The sequence below is a fragment of the Leucopleurus acutus genome (assembly GCF_964270905.1).
Source record: "Leucopleurus acutus genome assembly, chromosome: 6".
Taxonomy (NCBI): domain Eukaryota; kingdom Metazoa; phylum Chordata; class Mammalia; order Artiodactyla; family Delphinidae; genus Leucopleurus; species Leucopleurus acutus.
This window is the reverse complement of record NC_139149.1, coordinates 89,439,890-89,465,105: the sequence shown is the minus strand read 5'-3', so window position 1 is coordinate 89,465,105 and position 25,216 is coordinate 89,439,890. Positions and strand designations below refer to the sequence as shown.

The window sequence follows — 25,216 nt, the reverse complement described above, 5'->3', positions numbered from 1 at the left end:
TGACATCCAAAAAAATTTAGAGACTTAGTACATATAGTTGCATTTACATAATTTTTATATTTTTCATATGGGTTATTTTGTTCTTTGTGTCCCCCACACTTTGTTTATTTTTGGTTTCAAGCATTTCATCTCATTCAAGCATTTCATTTTTTAATTGCACCTGTTTTGTGCCCCAAATCCCTGAATCCGTGGCCACATCTGTCTTTTTTTAAGCAAACCTAAGAATCACTGTACATGTTACAAGAGAGAAGGACAGAGACAGAAAGAAATAGAGAAAAGAACCCAAAAAGATGGGGAGCAAACAATAAACTCAAATTTACAGAGAACCTTTACAAGAGAAATATTTCAGTACAGACAAGTGAAAACGATGTGTCAAAATCTCTTATTTCCATATTTACATTTATAAAAGAACTATACAATAGCTTCATTGTTCAAATTCCAGCTCCCATTTCCAAAGGATGCTCGGTCCAGGAGAAAAGACAACGGGAAAGTGAATCAACAAGAGCAGGGGTGTGTGGAGCTCCTCGTGGCCTGGTCTAGACTAGGGGGCTGGGGGTCAGGCAGCTTCCATGGGCTCATCTGTCACCTTCACCTTAGGAATTCAGTTGCAGGTTTTGCTGTGGTTGGCTTGCTAGCTGCTTGTTGTATATATGCCATGCAGATTTTACCCTTTGATCTTCATGCCACTGGAGTGTGTCATTGGTAGGAAAAGAAAAAAAAAATCATGCCAAACCATTTAGAAGATATTAAGTGCCAACAGGCTGAGGAAAGAAAAAAAACATTTGCTATTTTTTAGTGGTTCTTTTATTGCACTTAATTTTTGTTGTTGTTCCTTCTTCCTTTCATTGGAAAAAAAATTCTGAAATCGTTCTTTTTATAACATTGTCTTTTGCTCCCTTTTATTGACAGGAGGTGGGAGGAGGTTCTTTGAAATTATTTCCAAAAAGGACAGTTTTCTTTTACCCCATCCCTGTCACCCCAACTTTAGTTCTGTAGTCATTACCACCCAGTGTTTTTGTTTACAGACTTAAGAGTTCCGGCAACGATGCTGCAAGTATGTCATACCCAGAATCCAACAGTGCAAGATGCCGTTCATCCAGTGCCGCTGATTCAGATGGGGCCTTGCTGAGTAGGATCGAACCTCCTCTTCTTGACATTTCTTCCAGGGTGCGTCAAAAGAAGATGCAAGCAGAGGGGAAAAATCCACAATATCAATCAGATAGTGATGAGAGAAGGGTAATGATAATGACAACAATGCTAGTTCCAGAGCAAAGTGATCAACTGGCCCCAAGGCAGATTTTCCCAAATAACTTGAAATTGAAACACAGAACAGCTCACACTTTTGGCTGTTAGTACAACCTCCCTGCCAGTGTATATTCATTTATGAATACCAAAAGAAGCTTCAAGTTGTTCATTGTAAATCACAGAAAGCCACTGGGCAGCCCAATTTGTCTGTTTCAGAAGTAAACGACATGGCTAATTTTAACTAGATATAAATTATTCCAGGGAGGCTCTCCCACTTAGGGGGCTATTAGCAAAACTAAGAAAAATTCTGCAGGTCTTATAGCTACTTCCTTCCAGAACTTGAGAGTTCTGTATCAGTGGATCCGCTTTTGTCAAAGTGGAAAAAACAAAAACAAAAACAAATACCTTTGCTCTACTCAGTTATCTTGCTGCCTTGGTGGTGTGAGCTCTTACCCTACTCTGGAACAAGCATTTTTCTTACCTAGACAGTTGAAAACCTGAGTGCACAGTAAGACAGTACACTCAAGGGAGAATGGACACAGGCTTGGGTTAGTTAAGCAAATGCAGCAGCTTAGCTTAGTTTGAAGTAAGCAAGTTAAAATGCCTTGCTCACGGTGTCCGGTCTCCTAAAAAGAGGTTCCTATGTTTAAAAAGAGAAAAGAAAGAACCAGCAAGACACTACAAGGCAACAACAAAAGTTAGTTGCAACCTCCCCGTGGTCTGGCTTTATGTGGGGCATCGAGCAAGGGGGCTCATGCATTCAGTCTGCACACTGAGCGGGTGCAACGCAGCTGCCACCGCGGCATCATGCAAACCTGGAGACCAGCGAGTCCCCAGGATCCCTCATCCCCCTGCCCACTCACTTGGGGCCGGTTGGATACCCTTACAGCTCTAAGCACCAAAAGGATTACAGTATATTCCTCCTCGCCCAGAGGTAATTCAAAATCAGAACAATACCAAAGCTCAAAATATGTAGAAAGACATCCCGCAAAGTTCTTATCTTTTTCCGAGATGACCCCTTTTATGCTTCTCTTTGGAAATAGCAAAAATAAACATCTTTAAAGAAAATCTCCCTTCTCTTTTTTAACCTTTTCATTATGGCATCTTCATCAACGGCTTAAGCATGTGGATCACTGGCTAACATGTAGTGCAAACACTATTTCCAACAGTGCTACTTTTTTCTCTTCACCATTCCCCAACCCTTCAACCCTCTTTTGGCTCAGTATTCTTAAAAGCAGCCATTATTGAAGCTGCCCAGGAAAGACAGGTGAGAACAAACAGGAAGTCTCCCGTGATGTATCTGTCACTGAGCTAGTTTACTTCAGAGCACAGGACCTGTGTCTCTACCTATGTTCACTGCCCTTGAAGGTAGATGTATAAGGAACCACACGCCCTGCGAGTCAGGTGGGGAAAAACAGGGACTGCTTGACCTTGTGAAATGACCCTGACGGACTAGGAGCCCCAACCTATTTAGATATGTATTGCTGGAACTCATGAGAAATGTTAAACTAATGTCAAAAGCGGATGTGGAGGAAAGATCAAGTGTGCTCATGCTACCCATGTAAATGACTATATTGCCCTCATTCAAGTTCAGGGAACATCAGATAAATAGCCACGTTTACGGTCATAATGACAATGTGGTTCTTTTTTTTTTTTTGGCTGCACCGTGCAGCTTGCGGCATCTTAGTTCCCTGACCAAGGATTGAACCCGGGCCCATGGCAGTGAAAGCACTGAGTCCTAACCAGGAATTCCCTGGTTCATTTTTAAATGGAGATATGAAATTCCATTTCAGCCTGGCATACAGGCAACCTCTAGTGTCCAGAAGCTTGTGCTCCTTTTAAAAGTCAGTTTTTGAAGCTTAGATTGCATTTTTTATACAAAAAATGTTCTACAGTATGACTGGACTCCCAGGCCAGACCAGGAAGCCAAGCCACCCTCCTGTCTATGGGAAAATGGACTCTAGAAACCAATGGGGAATTCCAGGACCATGTTTCCTCCACTGATGTCCCAGCAGGGAGAAAGTGGAGCCCCGTGATGAAGACAGAGAGGGATACTCCTGCAGCAGGCTGACTTTGAGGGTTCCTCAGGGGTAAACTGTAAAACCACTATGGGCTACTGTACGTTGAGAACTGCCTGTCAAGTCTTTTTGTTCTATTTTAATGAGAAAGCAGTACTCTCATGCGTAGATGTTTGCTGCTTTTCTTCCACAGTGTTTCCTCTGAATACCTCTGCTCACTAGATTCTGAAGGCAGCTCACTTTTTCATCATAACCTGCAAGGTATTTCTGGATCATTATAAAATATTAGTGTAATCCATAAACCCTGCATTGACCCAGTTTCCATCCATTTTCACTACTTTTGAAAAACCTGTACTTTTGTCTATTATATATTATACTACATATCCATCTATACAAAATTTTTAAAAAGCACTTCAGGTAACAATGACCATCTTGGAATTGCAAAGTCTCAGGTCTTCTTTTAAGGGTATGTCTATCCACCACTAAGACCTTCTTTTCTTTCCATGATGAGTCATCACCTGCCCACCAAGAACCCTTTGCCCAAGCCCGCCTCCTTGGTCACCTTAGACTGAGTTCCCTTCCCCAGGGGGTTGAGTCAGGGAGCTTAAGTGGGTCTTTCTGGCCAATCCAACACCACCACCACCTGTGAGGTCTGAGTGAGAAAGTGCCTAACCCAGGAGTCGCAGGTACTAGAGGAATAGGGCTCCTTATTTTGCACTGGGATATGGTCATGTAATTCAGATAAGCGGCAGTCTGGCTATCTAAAATTGAAAGACTACCTAAAATTGATCCCATTTCCTAACTCTATAAAAATGAAAAGCAAAACAAAGAAAAAAGGACATTTGCTTTTTTGAGAAAATGTCATTAGCAATATTAAGTTCCTTTCAAATTTCATCCAATGTGACATTCAAACAATTCGGTTAACTTTCCTTGTGATAATCCAGATATGGTCCTTTAAATTTCATTTATTGCAAGCACCTAAACAGTCTTTTCTTTAGCACTTCCAATGACAAGGAACAAAAGCCAAACAGAATCTCCTAGAGTTCAAGTCAGGCTCAGTAAGGACTTGTATCCCAAGTAACTTCTCATAGAGAGGAAACCACATATGTAATTCCACAGACTTATTAAATTAACACTTTTAATGTCAGGAGGAGCTCTGCCAGGCTAGGACGGCCACTCCTGCCACCAAATCCCATGCAGAGAGCAAGCAGTGGAATAATGGGACATGGCAACAGTCTTCCACAGACTGAGATTATACTATGGTTGGAAGAACTCAATATTCATCCTAAAATCTTGTGATATGAATCGCCAACAAACTATGGCATCATCTATTACCTTCAAGTTCTTTTCCTACCATCACCTAGAATTCCTCTTTTCTACTACCATTGCCTATGATGTTGATATACTTTATGTGCATATGAATGACCATATTGTTCACATCAAAATTCCTGTCTTCAAATTAAAGGAATTCAGCTAAAAAGCCATATCTAGGTTAATAACAGCAATTCTGTTCATTTTTAGATGGAGAGATGCAATTTTCTTTTTATATATTTGTCACTTTTCCTAAGCTTTAGAGAATGATCCTAAATGCTACTAAAACGATCCTTCACTTTCTCGATTTTTTTCCAAAGTCCAGGGAAAGCAACAGCTCTAATGACCTAGTGGAGCAGCATTATTATTCAGCACTGGATAGGGGCCATGAGTCTCCAGGAGTCAACCAGGACAGAGGTTTGCAATCTTCCGCAGCACAATTCGTAGCTTTATTTAGTGTGTGTAGGGATGGAGAGAAAAAAAGAGCATGGGGTGAGTGTAAATCGATGCAGATGTGGTGGAAAGTTGGACAAATTGGTGTGCCAAGGGCCTATGTTCAGTTTTCACAGGATTTCTCAGAGAAAAATCCTGACACCCCCAAAGACTGTGAGTTCATAGACTGAATTATCCCTTAGCCATCTTCATACTTGGAATATGCAATTAACTGAAGTTACTAAGGTATGCCTACCACATTATCCAATACATCAGAATATTAAAAAAAAAATAACCTACCAAATTAAGCATTTTTTTTCTTTTTAAGAGTTTCACAACCTTGCTCATGCAAGTCTTACTTACGTTAACCAAAACTTTCAGACTCTACTATTCTGCTAAAAAGAAGTAATCTAAATTCATATTATTTTTTTGACCACAGCAATCTTGATAAAGCTTCATGATCACTTTACATACACAAATATGTACACATTCACACATGCATGTACACTCACATATGCTTATGCTTTACCACCTATTTCAGGGGAAATATAGTTTAAAAAAAAGAACCATAAAGAACGGCAGACAGTGTCAGGAGTCAGAGCACAGCTGTATTTCTCATGCATACTCTAACAGATTATGTTTGGTATGATACTTCCTCCACATCTATGTTACTCAGTGTTATACCTAAAGAAATGTGACATTAGGAAAAAGCAGTACTTCCCCTGAGCAGTTAATATATTTTCCTTTAATCTAAAAGTTTATGTACACTCAGATTCTTCAGGCTACTTTGCCAATTTCCCGTCTAGTAATAAAAACCCGTTTCAGGAGGGATTTCCAATAAAGGCATTTATTTAGAGCAATCCTTTTTAAAAACTGTTTTCAACTTCTGATTCTAAAGAAAGCTCTTTTGTATCTACACTGAACTCAATGAAAAAACTCGAAGTTTCAGTTCAACTAGCAAATAATTTTACTTCCAAATCACCTCTAGACTAATCATCTCCAAAACTGTCCAAATGGTGGGAAAACCTAAGCTTTATCATTCAGCACCCAAAGCTTTTTATTGCAAGGTGTAAGCAGTTATTTAAAGTTTAGTACAAACCACATGGTTACTATTAAAATCTAAAGATCTAAACTCTGAAAATATAAAGCTCCTCATGGAGCAAACCAATAGCACAAAGAGTAGCAGCTTCTCCGAATTTAAACAGCTAAAGCGACATGTTCAAGAATTCTGCCTTCATTTTTTTCTTTGTTTCAGGGCATACAAATATTTACTTCGCACTACTGTGTATCTGCTACAATGTCTTCCTATAAGGGTCATAGGGATGGGAAGGGGTATTGACACAGCCCAGCCGTACACGTGTCTGCACAGCATCCCCAGAAAGGCTGTTTTTCTCACCTCATTAAGTATCCATTTCTCCCCTCTTTGTGTGTGTGTGTGTGTTCTGATGATTAGACATCTCTCGCAGATATAACTAAACTGTACGGGCCTAATCCACTTATATACACAGTGATAAAGGCTTTTTTGTTTTTCCCCAAAGAAACATGCAATTCAAGCTGTGAGCTAGGCCAGGCCACTGTTTTGAGGTCCTGCTACAGAACAGTGCTCTTATCGCCAAATGCTGAAGTGATACATCTGTCACTGCAGATGGCTGGATGGCAAAGATGCCCAGGAGACTCTTCTCCAGGCCTTTGAAACTGAGGTTTCCTAACACTAAGGAGGCATAAGCCTGGGCATGAGCCCAATTTATTTTTCTTGAGGCATATTTATGAAAAAGTTCAAAGGAGCATTCTAGAGTGATAACAGATCCTGGAACTACTGCAACGTACAATGACATTTTTACAGTAATGAGACACTGAAAAGTTTTTGTTGGAATTAGGTCAGCCCAAACAAACATATATTCTTTTGTTAGGTACCATGTGAGAGACTCACCATCTGGGCAATATTTTGGTAATACCATACAAGAAATTTAAACAGGACTTGCTTACTTTGTGTGTGTTTTTCAAAGTATTTCGATGCCAAAATTACTGTTTCGCCAAACAAGTTCAAGTTTATAAATATCCCTGTAGAAAAGACGTCCCATCTGATAACACCTTTCCAACTTGAAGCCACTCAAAACCTTGTAGGCTTATGCATTAAATCTTAATATAATAACAAAATTAGCAGAAAATGTTGAATTTATTTAAATCATCTATTGGTTTGTTTTTCTTTCATAATCAGTTTCTAATAATAACATTTTACCTGGTTTAAATATATTGAATTCAGAATTCCAAACATAAAATAGAATAAAGTTCATAATTAAGGCAATTATTCAGATAATTCAAGGTCAGAAACTTTCAATTTCAATTGAAACTTTCAATTTAGGTCAAAAACTTCCTCTGTTAAATAAACAGATGGAGGGAAAGTGGGTTTTGAATTTGGGTAATGGTCTTATTTCCTGTTTAAATTTGTTTCCCTAGGTCTAATTGAAACTGAATTGATCACAGGGAGTGTTTGGCACAGGAGGTCTTATCTACAAACCACAATAATCAAGTCATCACAGCACGAAAGGGTATAAAAGGCAATTATCCAATGAATCCAAGGTATGGAAACATCCAAACTGGATAAACTAGGTCCAAAAACTTGGACCACAGTTAAGGTTTGTTTGTGATTATCTGGTGTGTCTATTTAAACAAACTTACTTCAGTGATCAATGTACAATCCAAACTGAAAGGTCATATGAAAACACAAAGGCCTACCAGTCATGTCAATATTAACAGTTCATTAGAAAATAGGAAGTGTCACAAAGCCACAGATTTCAAATTCCAATGAGAAACCAGTTCAGTAGGTTAGGGAATTAATAAAACTATTTTTTTAAATCTGTTTTTATAAAATTAATGAAGCTTTTCGAATCACAAAGCTATACATGTTACATGTGAAAAATAAGAACCAAATGGTTACTTAGGTTGTGAAAATTTCAAAATGTCAATGGCATATACACCAGTTTTAAACAGATACAAGGAACTTATACCCACTTATTTCCAATGACATAGTTTCCTCGATTATCTGCATATAAATAAATGTGTCTCAGGATGCTTGCTCCTAAAAGTTATTTTATCAAAGAACTTCTCCTTTAAGCAGTGCACGTGAATGCCTTCTACATTTCATGTTTTCCCACTTGCCTGAAGATGATATTTGAGGTTCCATGTTTCTTCATTTCTGACCCATTTCTGAACAAAAATATTTATTTTTAGCAGTTTTATTGTTAAAACTCGAAATCTGGTAGCAGGAACTCAAAACTTAGTTATGTAAGCAGAAAAGAGAAGTACCAGAGCCACTGAGAAGAAGACATGCGGCATTGCTTACTTAAATCCCCATCCTGTGCCCCCAAGGACAATAGCTGCTACCAGGATGGCACCAGCGATGGAGCCTATTATGAGATTGGTGGCACTAGGACCTGTGACAAAGGATCATGGGAAGAAAGTCATATGAGCCGACCGCTTTCATTACCACCAGGGACAGGCACATAAGCAGTTTCAGGAAGTAAGTCCCCTGCATAAAAGATCGCTAAACACTTAAATCGCCTTTATTTATAGACAGCTACTGCTTGGATTCATCTACCTGGAAATCCAAAGTTTCTGCACCACTGGCAGAATAATTCATTCCGTTCACCTTTTTCAGAATTTGAAGCAAATTATGGATGCCCAATAGCTGCCGTTGCCCATCTTTCTTCTCCTCCCCTTTCCCAGTATCACGAATCAAACAAGTAAAAGAGCGAATAAAGAACATGACTGCGTTAGAATTCATTCAATCTGACTGGCAAATGAGGGCATGAAAAGAAGGAAAACTATTCCACTGAAATGCTCTTTCAAGCAGCACATAAAGTTGTCTGAATGCTAAATTTTTTATCCCTCGTTGGAGACAGTTAAAATGTAGAAGTCGGAAGGAGGGTATCAAATAAATAGAAACGTTGAAGCTCTCAAAGAGCTTCACTGTACAGACCTATACAGTGTTTACATAGCAACATGGGGTTCCAAAGACAAGATATAAAGGAAGCATAAAATTCATTTGGGTAATTCTGTAGAAATGGGAAAAAGATTCCTTAGGTTCTATCTTCAATTTTCTTCAATCTATCTTCAATTTTCCAGTTATTGCTAAGAGAAATCTGAGGCTTAGAGATAGTTTAAAAAAAAAAAAAAAGAGAGAGAGAGAGAGAGAGTCGGAAAGACAGCAAGAAAGAAAATGCAAGGTGGAGCTTCTATCAGTTGTTTAAGAGTTGAAACATACAGTAAATCCTCTCCACCCACATGGAAAATACTTTAGCTCACTGTTTTTAAATGTAAGAAACGCTAACTTCAGCAAACGAATTATTCTAAGTATCACAACCTCCAGGATGCTAATATGCAGGTCCAGTGCTCCTAACGGCAAGCCACTTCCAGTCCTAACTATACATCTCTGTTTCAGAAGTCACGAGGCCAATTTTCATAGTTCCCCTAAGATCCTGAGTTTGTGTATACATTCATTTCTGTGTAAAAAATTCTCTTTTCTGCTCACATCAGTGCCCTCAACTGTGTACATAAATGGATGCCACTTTTAGCAGCACCAAAATTGTGTGCGTTGTATGTTTTTACTCGGAGACCTCCCAGTGCTGTGGGCATGAGTGGGGAGGTGGAGGATGAGTGAGTCTGGGGGACAATGGGAGACTGGGGGATGTGGTCTTCACAGGCTAACCACTGAGGTTCTACAGAACATAAATCTCAGTGGCCTGTAGAGACACACTGAAAATAATAAATAATAATGAGGGCAGGAAAAGCAGATTACCTACCGTATATTGAGCACTTACTACATGCCGGGTAAAGTTCTAAGCTCTTGACAAATATTATTTCATTTGATCCTCACAAAAACCTTACGAGATAGGAACTATGATTATCCCTGCTTAATAGATGAAGAAACAGAGGCTTCTAGAAGTTAATAAGTGACAGAGGCAAAATCTGAACACAAATTTGTCTGACTCTCAAGCTTATGCTACAAATTGAGGGTCAGCGAACTACAGACCACAGGCCAAATATGCCCCGATGCTTTTTTGGCAAAGAAATTTTATTGGAACACAGCCACGTTCATTGGTTTACATACTGTTTATGGCTGCTTTCATGCAGAGACAGCAGAGGTACGCACAGGCTATGACAGGCACCCTGCGGCCTGCAAAGCCAAAACAATTTACTCTCTTTAAGATTGCTAAACATTATCCCATTTAGCTGTATTTCCTCCCCACATTTTTTTCTGCTTTTGTTCTTTTTTTTAAAATTTTTATTTTATATTGGAGTATGGTTGATTAACAATGTTGTGTTAGTTTCAGGTGTACAGCAAAGTGATTCAGTTGTACATATACATGTATCTATTCTTTTTCAAATTCTTTTCCCAGTTAGGTTGTTACAGAATATTAAGCAGACATCCTTGGGCTATACAGTAGGTCCTTGTTGGTTATCTATTTTAAATATAGCAGTGTGTATATGTCAATCCCAAACTCCCACATTTTAATAAGGAATCAAATTTTGAAACAAACTTTCAAAAAATTTGTATTGCCGTCTACATTCTGTATGCTTTAGAAATGATTTGTGCTTTACCAGCCCAGAAAGCATAGGTTGGGATTAGAATCAATACATAATCCATGAGAAATGATTCCTGATTTACAATTATAACCTAAGGAGTAGAAGTAAAGGCAAAAATCCCAAACAAAACCGAAAAAAAAGCTCTGTGGAATCCTCAGTGACTAAATGAACATTAATACTATCAGTTGAACCAAAAAGTGTTAAAACCGCCTATATCATACTATGTGGATTTTATTTTTAAAAAGCTATATTTCTGTTTTTAGCAATTATGGCAAAATTTAGAATTTGAAGGAAAAAAACCAGTAAACTAATAGACAAAAAGAGTGCAGAAACCAAGTTAAATAAATAAATCTATTTTAAAGAAATATATATATGCTCATACGGACTTACCTGTCACAACCAGAAAAAGCCACAAACTAACAACAGTGGAAGCGTAGATGAAACAAAGGTTGGTAACAAAGACTATGCCTTACAGCAAAGGCCTTGGATTTTGCCCAGCTCTAAATTTTTCCAAGGGAAATTTATTAAAATTCATCCCTTCTGTTAGTACATTTCAGTTATGGCCAATAAATAGTATAAAATGATATAAAATGGAATTTATATACTATAAAATAATATAAAAAATGGAATTGGGATGATTTTTTAGAAAACTACCTTTCTTCAGGGAGGAATTTCACATAAATGTATACAGAATTTCTCCTGGAAAAGGAATGTTGCTTCTGTATATAATCCAGTTAACAGACCCAAAGTGAAATTTTACGGGACAAAGTTCTTGTTTTCTCTAAATATTTTACCTCTGTCATATACAAGTAAGTAAGGAGAAATAAAATATTTATTTTCTAACAAGTAAAGAGAAATAAAATATCTTTTCCAGTATTTTAGCTTCCCTTGAGTTAATTAGCTTCACAGTCCATACAGATGGGATGTGAGTTAGACGATCCCAGTCTAGTCAAAGCCCTTCAGTCAGGGGAGAGAAAGCTTAGGTAATCTTCAACACAAAATGACACCTCTGGACTCCTCCTCTCTTAATGCTATTTTGGTGCCGAGGTCTCCCAGGCCCGTACTGTACTGTGTGCAGCAACTAATGGGACTAAGGAGGAACGTGTGTGATGTTAGCAACAAGCCCGTGGTTTGGGGAGGTTGAATAGAGTTTATCTGGTGTTTCCTTAAGATACTAGGAAATCATTCCTGGGCCGCTGGGGAGGGTTACCACCACTACACTGAATAGAAAAGACAGCATGTGTGGGGTATTTCTGTTATTTGTAAATGCTTTCTCTGTAATTAGAGGGGGAAAATATTAGGATAATCTTTTAGTCTACAGATTGGCAACCTCATAAAAGCAATATCCCATGGAGAAATGACAGCTGTTGTGAGGATGTGGATCAAGTACAGAGCAACCTAAATTAAAGCACCAATGAGAAGAGCTGTATTTCTGTGTAGGGCAAGTGGCACACAATATATTTATTTATACACTCGTTATTTTTAAGACAAACGCACCAGATAATTTGCAACTGTTCACTTAAGGTTTGCACTAAATATCTTCCCTTTCTTAAGGCTCCTTGTTTCCAAATGTTTATGTAAACTTCTGATTTGAATGATTAACCTATTCTATAAGAAGAAAATAAAGGCAGTATCCTGAATATCTTCTTTTTTAAAAAAAATTAAGCTGAAGCCTCCTGTATCACTCTAAATAAATGGAGGAAATATTAGTGGCTACGTTTGGATTATCTTTAAAAGGAGCTACAACAGTTGATAATTCCTAGCTGTATACGTGGATCTATTTGACTGGTGAAGATTAAACTTGTTATAAGAATCCTAACAAACTCTCATATAAAAGCATTTTTGTCAATAGTTTGTCCAAAAAAGTCTGTATCTTAAAATTACTTTTACAAATGGAGGAGCAATGGAAGCTTTTGGACCATTGCCTTAATTGTGAAGACATCATAAGCACCCCAATATTATTTTATGCCCCACATTGTTCCAGACAGGAGAAGGTTCTCCACTGCACGAGAAAACCACAGGACACAAACACATCCAAATCACACCACAAGGGGCACTACCACGGGGAACACAGCAATGAGACAACACATGGGGGAGTCAGATGCCAAGGGTCAGCTCACACGCCAGGAACCAAACAGAAACACTCTGAAACGCAGAACGATGCTTACTCTATTCCCCACCCTGTGCCTCCAAAAATCACCCCCAGGGCCAGAATGGTGCCGGCCACAGCACCTATTAGCCTGCTTGTGGCCATGCTCACTGTGTGGAGGGAAAACGGAGATTTTTTTAACAAAGGAAATTAATTACACACTGATTTCACTAACATACACATAATCCGTTCAGGAAATGCTCTGAAAGTCGGTTAAAGATTGAGATCTTTGCTTTAAGATTTGAAGTTAAGATCTACATACACATTGCAAATATTTGAGGATGATTTTGAATTTACGTTCAAATTCCACAAATGCTACTTAAAAACATAATCTTTTATAAATACTTTAAACATGTAAATAATCCAATTTGAGTTATAGGTCCTACACGGAGTGAGATAAAATTAAAATGTAATTTTAATTGCATAACAGCAAATCTGTATTTTGGTTATGAAAGTAATAAACCATTACTATGCTTTTTATAAACTTCTCAAACCATGAAATATGCCTAGGAAGCTATATCTTTTTTAAAATTCAGATCTTATTCCAATTTTGTGAAAATCCTTACAAATTTAAAACAGAATATATTTCAAATGAACCACATTTTTACCTGGAAAGTTACTTTATCTGGAAAAGTGTATCTCAAATAACCTGCAATGTTTGGGACACACATTGTATTGGGACATTTAGTTTTTGTTTATAGTCTCCAGTGTATAAACTACGCACTGAGAGAAAGTTAGGGTCTCCGGGCAACTGTCTTAATTGCTTCAAACCATGCAGTAGCGGATGGCTGAGTGGAGACACTCCATCCCCGCACATCACGACTTCTGTGAATAGCTTTGGCAGGTTGCAAAATGGGCCTGGAATGAGCACAGGTCCCCAGCGTTCTCTGCATGGGCAAGATGAAGTTTAGCATTGAAGGAGGGAGGCAGGTTGTTCAGGGTTGAACGTGTCTGTGCGGCTGTGACTATACAGGCAAACCTGTGGACAAAAATGCACTTTAACTCATATTTCTATGTGAATCAAAAGTACTGGCTTCAATCACTTTACCGATGAAGACCGAAATTAGCTTCCACAAGGCTGCATTCACACAGATTGTGTGTTATGGGAAACAAAGGACTATGACTCGAAGTCACAATTTTTTAAGGCTTAATATTGGGCTTGTTAACATTTTGAGCTAAATATTCTCCCAAAGAAGAGAGGGGACCTTGGTGAGCAACAGTACAATTGCTTCATTTTATCACAGAGCAAATAATCTGAGTGAGAGATTCTAGTTTTATCATTAACTTAGCACAACCTGAGTTGTTCTTAAAATAACGAAAAAGATGGGGACACAACAGAAAACAGAGAAAGTCTATGGAGAGCATTGAGGGGAAAAGAAAGAAGACCAACATATAAGGTGGTGGCAATGTTTTCCAAATATGACAGTACATTATAATTCAAAATAACCTAACTGATGGCTCAGACTTCCAAATTGTGGCGGTAAATATTGGGATGAAGGGTATTCTAGATCGAGTGCCTTATTTTTTCTTTTTTTGAGTCTTTAGAAAATCATTGCTTTCAGAATACTAAATTAACCAGGATACATCATGTTATCATTTTTTTTTTTTTTTGCTTTTTTTGCTTAAGTTTTAGGCATTTGCCCTCAGACCCGAAGTACGTGAGAGTACTATTACCTCGTTAATTCTTATATAAGCTCTATGTGCTAAATTACAAGAAACACACACACATCTCTGTAAAACATAATGATAAATGAATATTTGTTATCTTTATAGTAACTGTATGAATGATGACTAAAAATAGCTATTTTAAAAGGCTTTTTGTATTTGCTATGGATGTAATTTCTCACTGCAGAACCGAGAGAATTAGGCAATCAATCATGCAGGTGTTAGAAACAACCAGAGGACTAAGACTCCTACAGATGCTTCAAATATGTATTCAAGATAAAAAGATATAGTCTTTAATCTCCCCTGAGCAAGAACAGTTATCTCCAATTCTTAACTGATGAGTAGTCAACACCAAAGCAACATAAAAGTAAGTGGAAAAATAGCTTTTTCAAAGGTATCCTCTCCCATCTTTGCTCTCCCTCCCTCCCACTACTTTTAATGGTGGTATACTAAAAATATATGTAAAATCCATTTGATTCTTTATCATGATACTTGACAGGGTTATCTCTTTCAGTAGGTAGCGACTCAACGTGTTTTCAAACTGGCATGAATTCACTGAGGGGCTCACAGGTGGGTGGATTTGTACAGGGGAAAATATTCAGAAACCAAGGTCTCAGCTGCTCTTCACAGCTACAAAGAATTTATCTTCTCATTGAAAAAAAATTCCTTAGATCTTTAGGGGCCTATGATCTAGTTTCACTTCTGTAAGAATTTATTTATTATGTGACTGTATTTGTTCATTCACTCACTCATTTGTTATCTACCAAATGCCTTTTTTGGGGGGTTCCAGAAAATACGGTGTAAGAGTAAGGGAGCAAACAACACAGTTTGGTTAAAGATTTAGTAGAGTATTTATTTCTAATCTTAAATTTTAACAAGATAATAAATCTCTGCAGAAGGAACTTTGGTGCATAGAGTACAAGTGATGGCTTTGATGCCTCCTGCCTTTGAAGTATTAAAGGATGCAGGATTATAGCCCCTTTTGGTTCATTGGAATCACATAGATGAAATAATGCAGCTTTTTGTTTCAGAAAGTCTCTAAAAGCAAGAAAAGAAAAAAGCCAATCGCTCAGTTTCAAAAACACAATTTCAAAGTGTCTGAAGCATGACTAGTCTGTGGAAGAATTCCACATATAAAATAGAAATTCCTAAGAAAAGGAAAAATTTCATAGTTCGTATCTTGATATTATATATGTCTCAAAAATTCTACCTCTTATCACATATGATAGCAGGGACCAAGATTAAAAATAATAATAATAATCCAGCCAACAACAGAAAGAGGAAAACAAAAATGAAAACATACTGCTAAATGTTAATAATATAATGCTTCCTTTGACAATAATGGATCAGCTAATAAGCTTAATCATTACATGTTTTATTTTTTTCACCCTTTCTACTTAGTACTGCTATGAAAACTAGCAGCATAACTGAACACCCAGCTTTAACTCAGGCTGTGTGCAATAACAGAAAGAAAACATTGGGCTGAAGATCAGGTGATCTACGTTTTATTGTTGGCTCTGCACCTAACTGGCTGTTAACCTTGCTAATTTAGTTTTCTCATTTTTAAAACAATGGGTCTGAACTGAATTGCCACTAAGGCCCTTCCATCTCTGATCTGATGACTATTGTCATGATGAAAGGGTCTGACCAAAGCTTCCCAGGACCGTTCTTTGCCCTTATATATATATCAATAAAAATATTTGATATGTTCCAGTTTCTTCTCTTTCCTCCTACAATGGTGCTGCAAACCAACCAGTGAGAAAAGTTCCATTGTATTTCATAATAAGCACTGCGCAACGATGCCTGCACGTTACAAAAATTACTGGTACTTGACGTGGTTCTCCTTACAGCAGGTGGAAATTCTAGGTCTTCTAAACAGAGTTCCAACATATTTTACCCTTGTAGAACAAACCAAAATAATTTCTTTCAGGGAGTTCAGTGGAAACAGGTTGGGAGAAGAGGGACCCAGAAAAGTCTTCATATGTAAAATGAATGACAATGTAGAAAACATGAATGAAGTAATATGTGATAGAAAATCTTTTTTAAAAAATCCTCATCCACATGGTTTTTGCATTGAGATCCTATTTCTTGTCTTGTAGTAATTTTGATTTGAGAGTTGGAGCAAAGAATCTAGCATGCTTTAAACAGTGGGTTAACAGTGGACAACTTTAGCGAGTACAGAGTGACTTCAATGGCAATACTTTCATGTGTGTTTTTCATCCCTACCTAGATGGAGAAGTTGAATTTTTATTCTTCCAGGAACCTATAGTTAAAATGTAAGGAGTACCCAAAACACATTGGTTCATTTCTGACTTCCTCAAATCAATGGAAACAGAGTCACAGAATTCACCTTTATTTTTTTACTAATTTGGTCTTGATCCAACATCAGGCCAATTCAATCATGAGAAAGAATGTAGAGCACAAAGTTATAGAGAAAAACTCTGGCACCTCATACAGCTGCTGAACCTACAGTCAAGGAAGTACTGATTGTTTCAATACCTTGAGTTCATTACTTGTTACTCTTCAGCAAGGCAATACAACAAATGGATTCTGAAAAACGGAAAATCAGCACTACATGCACCATTTCACTTCCTTTATATATTCCCAAAGAGAAGGAATGTGATATTTATTGAGTGCCTACTATGTGCAAGGATGTGCTTTTAAATAGTAGAGAATCAATAAATATTTGCTATCTGGATTAAAAAATAGAAGTAAAGTACCTAGTTTCTCTTTTACCATCTTCTTTTAACCAGAATATCAAAAATCTACAGCCAAGTGTTTAAATTTTTATTTCTGTTGTTTCCCATTTTCCTAGTGTATTACTGGAGTTTCCTATAGAGGCTGAAAAGATATAAACGACCGTTATGGATAGAGCCATTATTTCTTTGTTCTAAAATTGCTTGACTTTTCTGGAAATCTGATAATTTACAATAATAACTGCTCTTTGTTTATATCAATTAATGGCTTTTTTTCAAGTGAATCAAGATTATTAGAGATTCATGAGGACTTTAGAGCCAATTGGTAGGTTTACCCAAATGATTCCACTGTCTTCCTTAAGAATTAAAAAAAAAAAAGAAAATATGCAATAGGAAAGAAACTTACCAGAATGCTAACATTGATTACCTCTGAGTTGCCAGATTAAGAATGGTTTTTATCCTCTTTTTAATCTTTTCTGTATTTTCAAAATTTCCTACAATAAACTTGAATGATCAAAAAGGTTATCTTCAGAAGATAATGAAAACTAGCACCACATGAAATGGGAAGACAGCAAAACAAAACAAAAGGCAGCTATGGATATTCTCTTCTCTAGAATGTAGTTTACTTTATGCTTCCAAGTAAGTTTTCTAGGCACAGGTGAGTGAAGGAACGGGGAATAGAGAGAACCAGACAATTAATTATCCCCTATCCTACATAATGAAAAAGGACAAAGTCTAAGCCACTTTAGCTCTGCTCATCTGTTCAGGCATCCTTATACATCACTTGAGGAAACAGCATCTAGATCTTTCAGAGAATCACAGACATGCTATGGCGAGAAAATTTGGAAAGAATGAATCTCTCCTTCTTGTCAGAGCCTAAATCTTCTCTAAATCTAAGTTCTGAAGGTGGATCCAAGAATTTTTTGTACTAATTTTAAAGTAACGAAAGACTAAATGTAAAAGTGGAATTGGTTCCTTTTTAGAAATAGAAGGAGAACAGAAATAGACTGTGAGGGTGTGCTTGTGATTCTTATAGAATCTTAATATCACGGCATATTAAGCAAACTCATGAGAAGTGTTTTAACACACCCACTCCTACTGAACATTACACATGCACCCAAATCAGCCTAAATCTCTTCAGGAATTGAGGACTATGGAACTTCATACGCTTTCGAAGTCATAGTTTCCTATATGGACAATACTGAAGCTCAGAGAGTTTAAAGGCACTTTCATCCAAAACTAAGCACATCAAAATGGCACTATTTCTATATGCATTTTTCCTACCTTCAGGAAAAAAAAGCATGATAGTTATTTATAAAATACTGTTAGCAGTACCATGAAAAAGAAGAACCTGATATACAATGCCCATTGGTGTACAACATTCGTTCTAGTAATTTTTTGGTTTCTCAGGTACAATGCTATAGATGCTATAGTAAGCCTACTGTAACTGATGACTTTTCTAGATCTTTGAAAATCATAAAATGGGTTGGGAATGGGAAGAATAGTGAGAAAGTGACTATCATATTTATGATGACACAGGCTACATTATAACACGATGTAAAAAAAGAGAATAGGCCTGAGTTTGGGCACTTGGGTCCTGGTCCCAGCCCTGCCTCTGGTTACCTGAGTAACCATAGTATGTCACCTGACCTCAGGGGCTGAGAGTTCTCATCTACAAAATGTGGGTGGTTCCAGTCAGAATGGCCATCACCAAAAAATCTACAAACAATAAATGCTGGAGAGGGTATGGAGAAAAGGGAAACCTCTTGCACTGTTGGTGGGAATGTAAATTGATACAGCCACTATGGAGAACAGTATGGAGGTTCCTTAAAAAACTAAAAATAGAATTACCATATGACCCAGCAATCCCACTACGGGGCACATACCCTGCGAAAACCATAATTCAAAAAGAGTCATGTACCACAGTGTTCACTGCAGCACTATTTACAATAGCCAGGACATGGAAGCAACCTAAGTGTCCATCGACAGATGAATGGGTAAAGAAGATGTGGCACATATATACAATGGAATATTACTCAGCCATAAAAAGAAACAAAACTGAGTTATTTGTAGTGAGGTGGATGGACCTAGAGACTGTCATACAGAGTGAAGTAAGCCAGAAAGAGAAAAACAAATACCATATGCTAACACATATATATGGAATCTAAAAAAAAAAAAAATGGTTCTGAAGAACATAGGGGCAGGACAGGAATAAAGACGTAGACGTAGAGAATGGACTTGAGGACACGGGGAGGGGGAAGGTTAAGCTGGGACAAAGTGAGAGAGTGGCATGGACATATATATACTACCAAATGTAAAATAGATAGCTAGTGGGAAGCAGCCGCATAGCACAGGGAGATCATCTCAGTGCTTTGTGACCACCTAGAGGGGTGGGATAGGGAGGGTGGGAGGGAGACTCAGAGGGAGGATATATGGGGATATATGTATATGTATAGCTGATTCACTTTGTTATAAAGCAGAAACTAACACACCATTGTAAAGCAATTATACTCCAATAAAGATGTAAAAAAAAAAATGAGGGTGGTTCTAGATGGCCACTGAGACTCCTTCTAACTCTAAACTCCTTTTAATGGCTGGTTAAAACAAAGTTCCAGATCTTTCACGTTTTCTCTTTGAAGTATTAGAGGTCTGTGAAGTATTCCAATTTCTTCCTAATCAAAAGTGTGCTTAAACAGAGCATGGAAGACTACAACTTCCTTCTGGAAGGACTCAAGTAGTGAGGAATGACCAGAGTCTCATGTCAGTGAAAAAGAGTTTATCTATTAAAAACACTGGCATAGCTTAGACAAACTATAAAATGATTAACATTTGTGATTATGGAAGAAGAATGAGGTTTAAAGGAAAGAAAGGAAATTGGTATATTTACTTCTTCCCAATCTCAGTTCTAGGCTAACGGGTAACAAACATTTTTTTTCAATGTTATATTACAAGAACCCTTAATTCTGTAGTGATATGAATCATACATTTTAACGGCAAAAAGAGATATTCTTATGTGTCTCCTGTCAAATCTATGAAGTTGTTATATTGGCGCCACTGGAAGAGTACCAATGAATTCAGTATGCAAGGAACTGAAACCGAAATCACACAAACCCTTGGGTCCTTCGTCCTTCGGGGGGTGCAGGCTCCTAACTGGATCCCGGATACTGCAGTCTGTCCCTGCCCAGGTGAAATCACAGATGCAGGTGGCTTCATTACTGCACACCTGTGAAGAACAAAGAACAGAGATGCGCCATTTTCACTGCACTTGGTGGAATAATGGTGATAAATGTAAAAGGGACATGGAACAAGGCAGAGGCTTTAAAACCCATTGGGAATTTTTTAAAATTTCCCATGGTTTTGAATACTAGACAAGGGGAAACAATGTATAGATCCAATAGTTGGATGATGGTTTTTTTCAGTTAATTATAGAAAAATCAAGAATAAAAGGAAGAAATTTTTAAATTAAATGTTAATTACTCGTGTTGATATTATTTAAGTACACAAATGTCTGACAATGTAGAAACATATATGCTTAACTCAAGAAATTAAGCGATACTGGGTTTAAGAGGCATTGCCAGAGATGAAATACCTGGAGGCATAAATCACCAATGCACTGCATTATCGCACCACGCTCAACACAGAAGTCATTAGGGGGCACTCTGCCAGCCAAACACACACTCTCCCACCTTCCCTGCCTGCCCGTGGTATCACTCCTGTCTCAGTCAGCCAGGCTGAAGACCATCCTAGAGCGATCTCTGTCCCTTTCTCTTCCTCTGGGGACCAAGCAGCATGCTGGAATGGATGTGTAATTTAGATGAAATAAATAACCATCCACAAACTAGAGACAGAGTAGGTTAAATCCTCATCTGCCTGTGAAATACATGCGCAGATAGATTATTTAGAGATGATAAAATCGAATTTAAGCTTATTGGAATAAGAGCTTTTTAATCTGAAATGACATAACACCATGATTATGATTAACAGGCTGAATTTAACCCCTTTTTTAACAAGATGAAAAAGTGGGGGGGGTAGTGGAGACTCATGTGCCTTTTTAAAGCAATAAATTTTATAATGCTTTCAGAACAATAACTGAGTAACTGAGAGGTCTGCCCAGTGCTTTTACTTTACTGTAGCAATTATTGAATATTTACTACATTTACTATGTGCTGGGTACTTATGCTCAGTGCTTTGTGTATAGCATCTCATTTAATACTCACACTAGCACCCTGATGGCTGAGAGAGGTTGAGTGACTTGCCCAAAGTCACTGGGATAGAAAGAAGCAGAGCCAGGATTCAAACCCAGGATTCTTTCTAGCCACAAAATCCATGTTCTTGACCACTAGGCTGTACTGCCTCCCAGTGAACCTATGATTTCAACCAAACACGAAATCATAGTCATTGGGCATAAGCTTCTTATGTCTTTCTACCTTGTTCTACGACGTATCACCTGTTTAGCTATCTATATTTTGGATTATTTTTACCTTCATTGCAGCATCTTCCTTTGAGATGATCACTCTGAGTTTCTTCATGTCTGTTTTTTTCCATTTCAGAAGGCTGTTTAAATTCTGAACTACTTTTCTTTTACTAAACCCAATTTAAATAATTATTAAAATGTGCTTTTAAGTATTAAACCTCGGTTTGCCAGGAAGCATCTGCCCAAACACTTTGTGCATAGAATTAAAGCTACATGCAGTTGTCATAGAAAGTACATCTTCTCTTTGGCTGCCAATGGTCCAAGCATAACCGTACAACTTTAAACACGTGAATTACAGCTGTGATCCAACCTCTAGTCTAGTGTGATCTTGCACACATAGATACTCAGTATGCATGTTGAGTAGCCGGAAGGCAGTTACTGAGAGGGTGTAAATTATTGTGAATGGTACAAAGCAGTCACATGGGGTCTACAGTTTCTTTAGGAACCACATCCATTTTCTTCCAACTCCTTGGATGCCCAGCTATCTCTAGAGACTGCAGTGACTACAAATAGCCAGTGGTAAAAGAAACAACAAAAATAAAACCATATCAACACATATAGGAGTTATTCTTAGCAGATAAGGATACTAAGGAAATAATCATAGTCAGTGCATAGATATTAACAACAGTCACGGAAGGAGAATGGCTGAAGTGGAAGTCCAACCACTGTGAAGCTGGAGGATGCCAGACAATGTTTGGTGTCCTCCAACTTCAGATTTGGGCTGGACACTGATGCCTACTTACCCCATGGCCGGAACAGACTTTACCCTTGGAATCGAGAGGGCAGCTGCTCATATTCAGGGCCTGAATCTGTAGGCACTTCCGATCTAAACACATCATAGATGGGCCACATGGCGTTCCATCTTCTACATAGCCCACATCTGTATCATCATCTAAAACCACATGAGCACCACTAAAAAGAGAAGAATAGTCATACAAGCATTAGCACCAGACTTAGAAATATAACATCAGCATGAATGACGTTTGCTCTTAGGAAACTGAAGAGGCTGTCAGAGGACATGGATTTCTTCTAGCATTTCTCTACTTTTCTCTTCCTTTCCCCCTTTCCCCACCTCCCCTAAATAAAAGAAACTGTCTTTCACTATCATTATTACACTGCAGTTCATCAGAACAAAAAAAATGTCATTTGCACAAAGTGTGTTCTAAATCTTCCCCTGTTTTCAAGACCAACATTAAAACTAGGGGAGAGGTGTGCATAAGAACAAGACGAGCAATCTTATCATTAGCTCTTCAAGACTTTCAGCTGTTTCACGATGCAAAAAGGCAGATGTTGAGCATAAATAGCAAATGAAAATATTTTTTAAATTATTACTTTAGAGGATTGGACTATTCATGATTGAAAAAAATAAGCCGGTTCCTCTCTATTGATACATATAATTCTAAAATCTCAAAACGAAGGACAGCTTGAATTTGAATAATAATCAATGTTATAATTACTAATTAAGTACCTTGCTGAATATTTTTAAAATATGCTAGTTTAGAATAAAACAATATAATTTAACAAGGTTGTTGTATCTAAAGACATGCAAAAATTTACACATTCAAAGGAAGCTTCTGTGCATCAAAGTAACTAGATCTGAGGACTACAGATTTATTCCAGGAAGGATCTTATTGTCTATGACACTGTTAGAATAGTCTTTAGAGCCATTTAAAAGACAGAAAATCAGCAACCATTTGACCAAGACAGCAATATCCAATTTGGTTACCCAATCAATTTACTAAATTCTATTCAAAATTACTTTGGGATGTTTCCAAATCTTTCATTCACTCATATAAGATGAAGGTTTGCTATTTGGGGAATACTAGGGATAAACACTGCAGACCCTGAAGGCAATTCTGTAGGGGGAAATCCCAAAAGTCTTTTGGGCAACGACATTTATCATCTGAATGAGGGCATAGCATCTTAGAATTACGACTACTTTAATGTGAACAACATTTATTTAAAATATAATATGACTCCCAGTGTTCAAAAATAAGCCTCATATCTTCTGTGCCTTGTACTCACAGATAACCGGACATCAAATGTCTGACTACAGCTATAAATAATATTTTAGTGTATATTTTCTATATGTGATTAGGCATTAATTAAGCCATCTTCTAAACCAGACACATGTTACATAGAGTATAGCTTAAATTCTTTATTTTTTGTCACAAAAAATAAAACACACAGTTTTCAGAGAGTGACATATTTCAATGCTCAAAACTTCAATCATGTGTCAACATGAATACCATAAAATTCTACTTTTAAGATTATAATTACAAGGAATGTCTCCCTACTAATAACTGGTAAAATTTTTAAGCAAATATAATTTGCAAATCAGTATATAACTTTGTTTTTTAAATGACTTTAAACATGCAAGGTGATAATAAAATCTAAGTTACCATTTCCCTTGATTTTTCTAAATTTGTAATTCTCGCGATTCATTAGGTTTTCCAACATTTAATGTGTTACCTGCAGTCAATCACTCGGCCTTGGTGGTAGAAGGAAGTTGGGATGATCTCACCCTGAAGTTGACCAATACGTGGAGCTCGAGTAAGATTGGTACAGAGTAAAAATCCACAGAACACATCGCTGAACGTATTTGAAAAAAAAGAAGAAGAACAAGACAGGAGGAATCAAACAGAAAAAATCGAAACTATTCAGTCTATAAATATTTTAAAATGGGAAATATTCCCTTTTCTTCTAAATAAAAGCATTTGTTCAGATATTGTTGGTTGGTAAGGACTCCCTCCTTCCTTGCTAACAGGATCACAGTTTCTTCGGTGTAGCAAAGTGCCCAGCCCTGAAAGATGGCTCATGACTGGTGTCTGAGTTCATCATGGCACCCCCATTTGCTACACCCACTTTCCTAGCCATCCCTCCTTCCCACCTCCTGGAGCTAAGAGCGGCCCCTGGGTGTTGAGATGTGAGGAAAAGGCAGCTAGGGATTGCTGGGGAGAATTCTGTGCTCGGATGAAAGGTTAGAGCCTGACAGGGAGAAGACCTTTTGCTCCTACCTCTGCTTCCTGCCTTTGAGTGTGGAGCCTTTGCATTCGCCTTGCAATCGTGAATTCACAAATGTAAAGACACAAATTGAACATGCTAAGCATTACAAAGAAGAGGGGCAGAAATCATCTGGGTCCTAGGCGACATTGTTAAACGACTCACCCACCATGAGGGCACCTACCTCCAGCGAAGTAAACAATGAACTCCTTAAAAAACGTGCAAAGAATTAAAGTGGCACATCACAAAAAAGGACATCCACGTCCAAGAAATGCATGAAAATGTACTAACTTCCATTTGTAATCAGGAAAATACAAATTAAAACCACAATAATAAAGCAGTTCACACCCAGCAGAATACATAAAAGTAAAATGTCTGATAATACCAAGTATTGGTGAGAATGAAGTACAACAAAATTCTCATATACAAATTCTCGATGGTAGGGTTTACTAGTACAACCATTTTAGAAAACAGTGTCACATCATCTGGGAGCACTGAAAATATACATCCCCTATGACTTAGCAATTTTTCTTCCAGGAAAGGCCTTAGAAAAGCATGTGCAAATGTGTGCTAAGTTACATGTATAGGAATGTTCACAGCAGCATGGTTCCTAATAGCCAAAACATGGAAACAATCT

At 37.6% G+C, this 25,216-nt stretch overlaps 1 protein-coding gene across 2 annotated transcripts in view; it reads right to left on the bottom strand.

The window, feature by feature from the left end:
- Nucleotides 1-1,110: 1,110 nt before the first annotated feature.
- Nucleotides 1,111-25,216, bottom strand: part of ADAM23 (ADAM metallopeptidase domain 23) — a gene marked incomplete at both ends in the record, with an annotated part of 161,763 nt that continues 137,657 nt past the window's right edge. The window contains 5 exons of one of the 2 annotated variants that reach the window (XM_082840810.1): nt 1,111-1,159; nt 12,761-12,851; nt 20,214-20,325; nt 22,320-22,488; nt 24,049-24,168. In XM_082840810.1, coding sequence (XP_082696936.1) covers nt 1,111-1,159; nt 12,761-12,851; nt 20,214-20,325; nt 22,320-22,488; nt 24,049-24,168 — 541 coding nt within the window. Of the gene's footprint in view, nt 1,160-8,349; nt 8,441-12,760; nt 12,852-20,213; nt 20,326-22,319; nt 22,489-24,048; nt 24,169-25,216 lie in introns of both variants that reach the window. The other variant, XM_082840809.1, reaches the window with a different exon arrangement.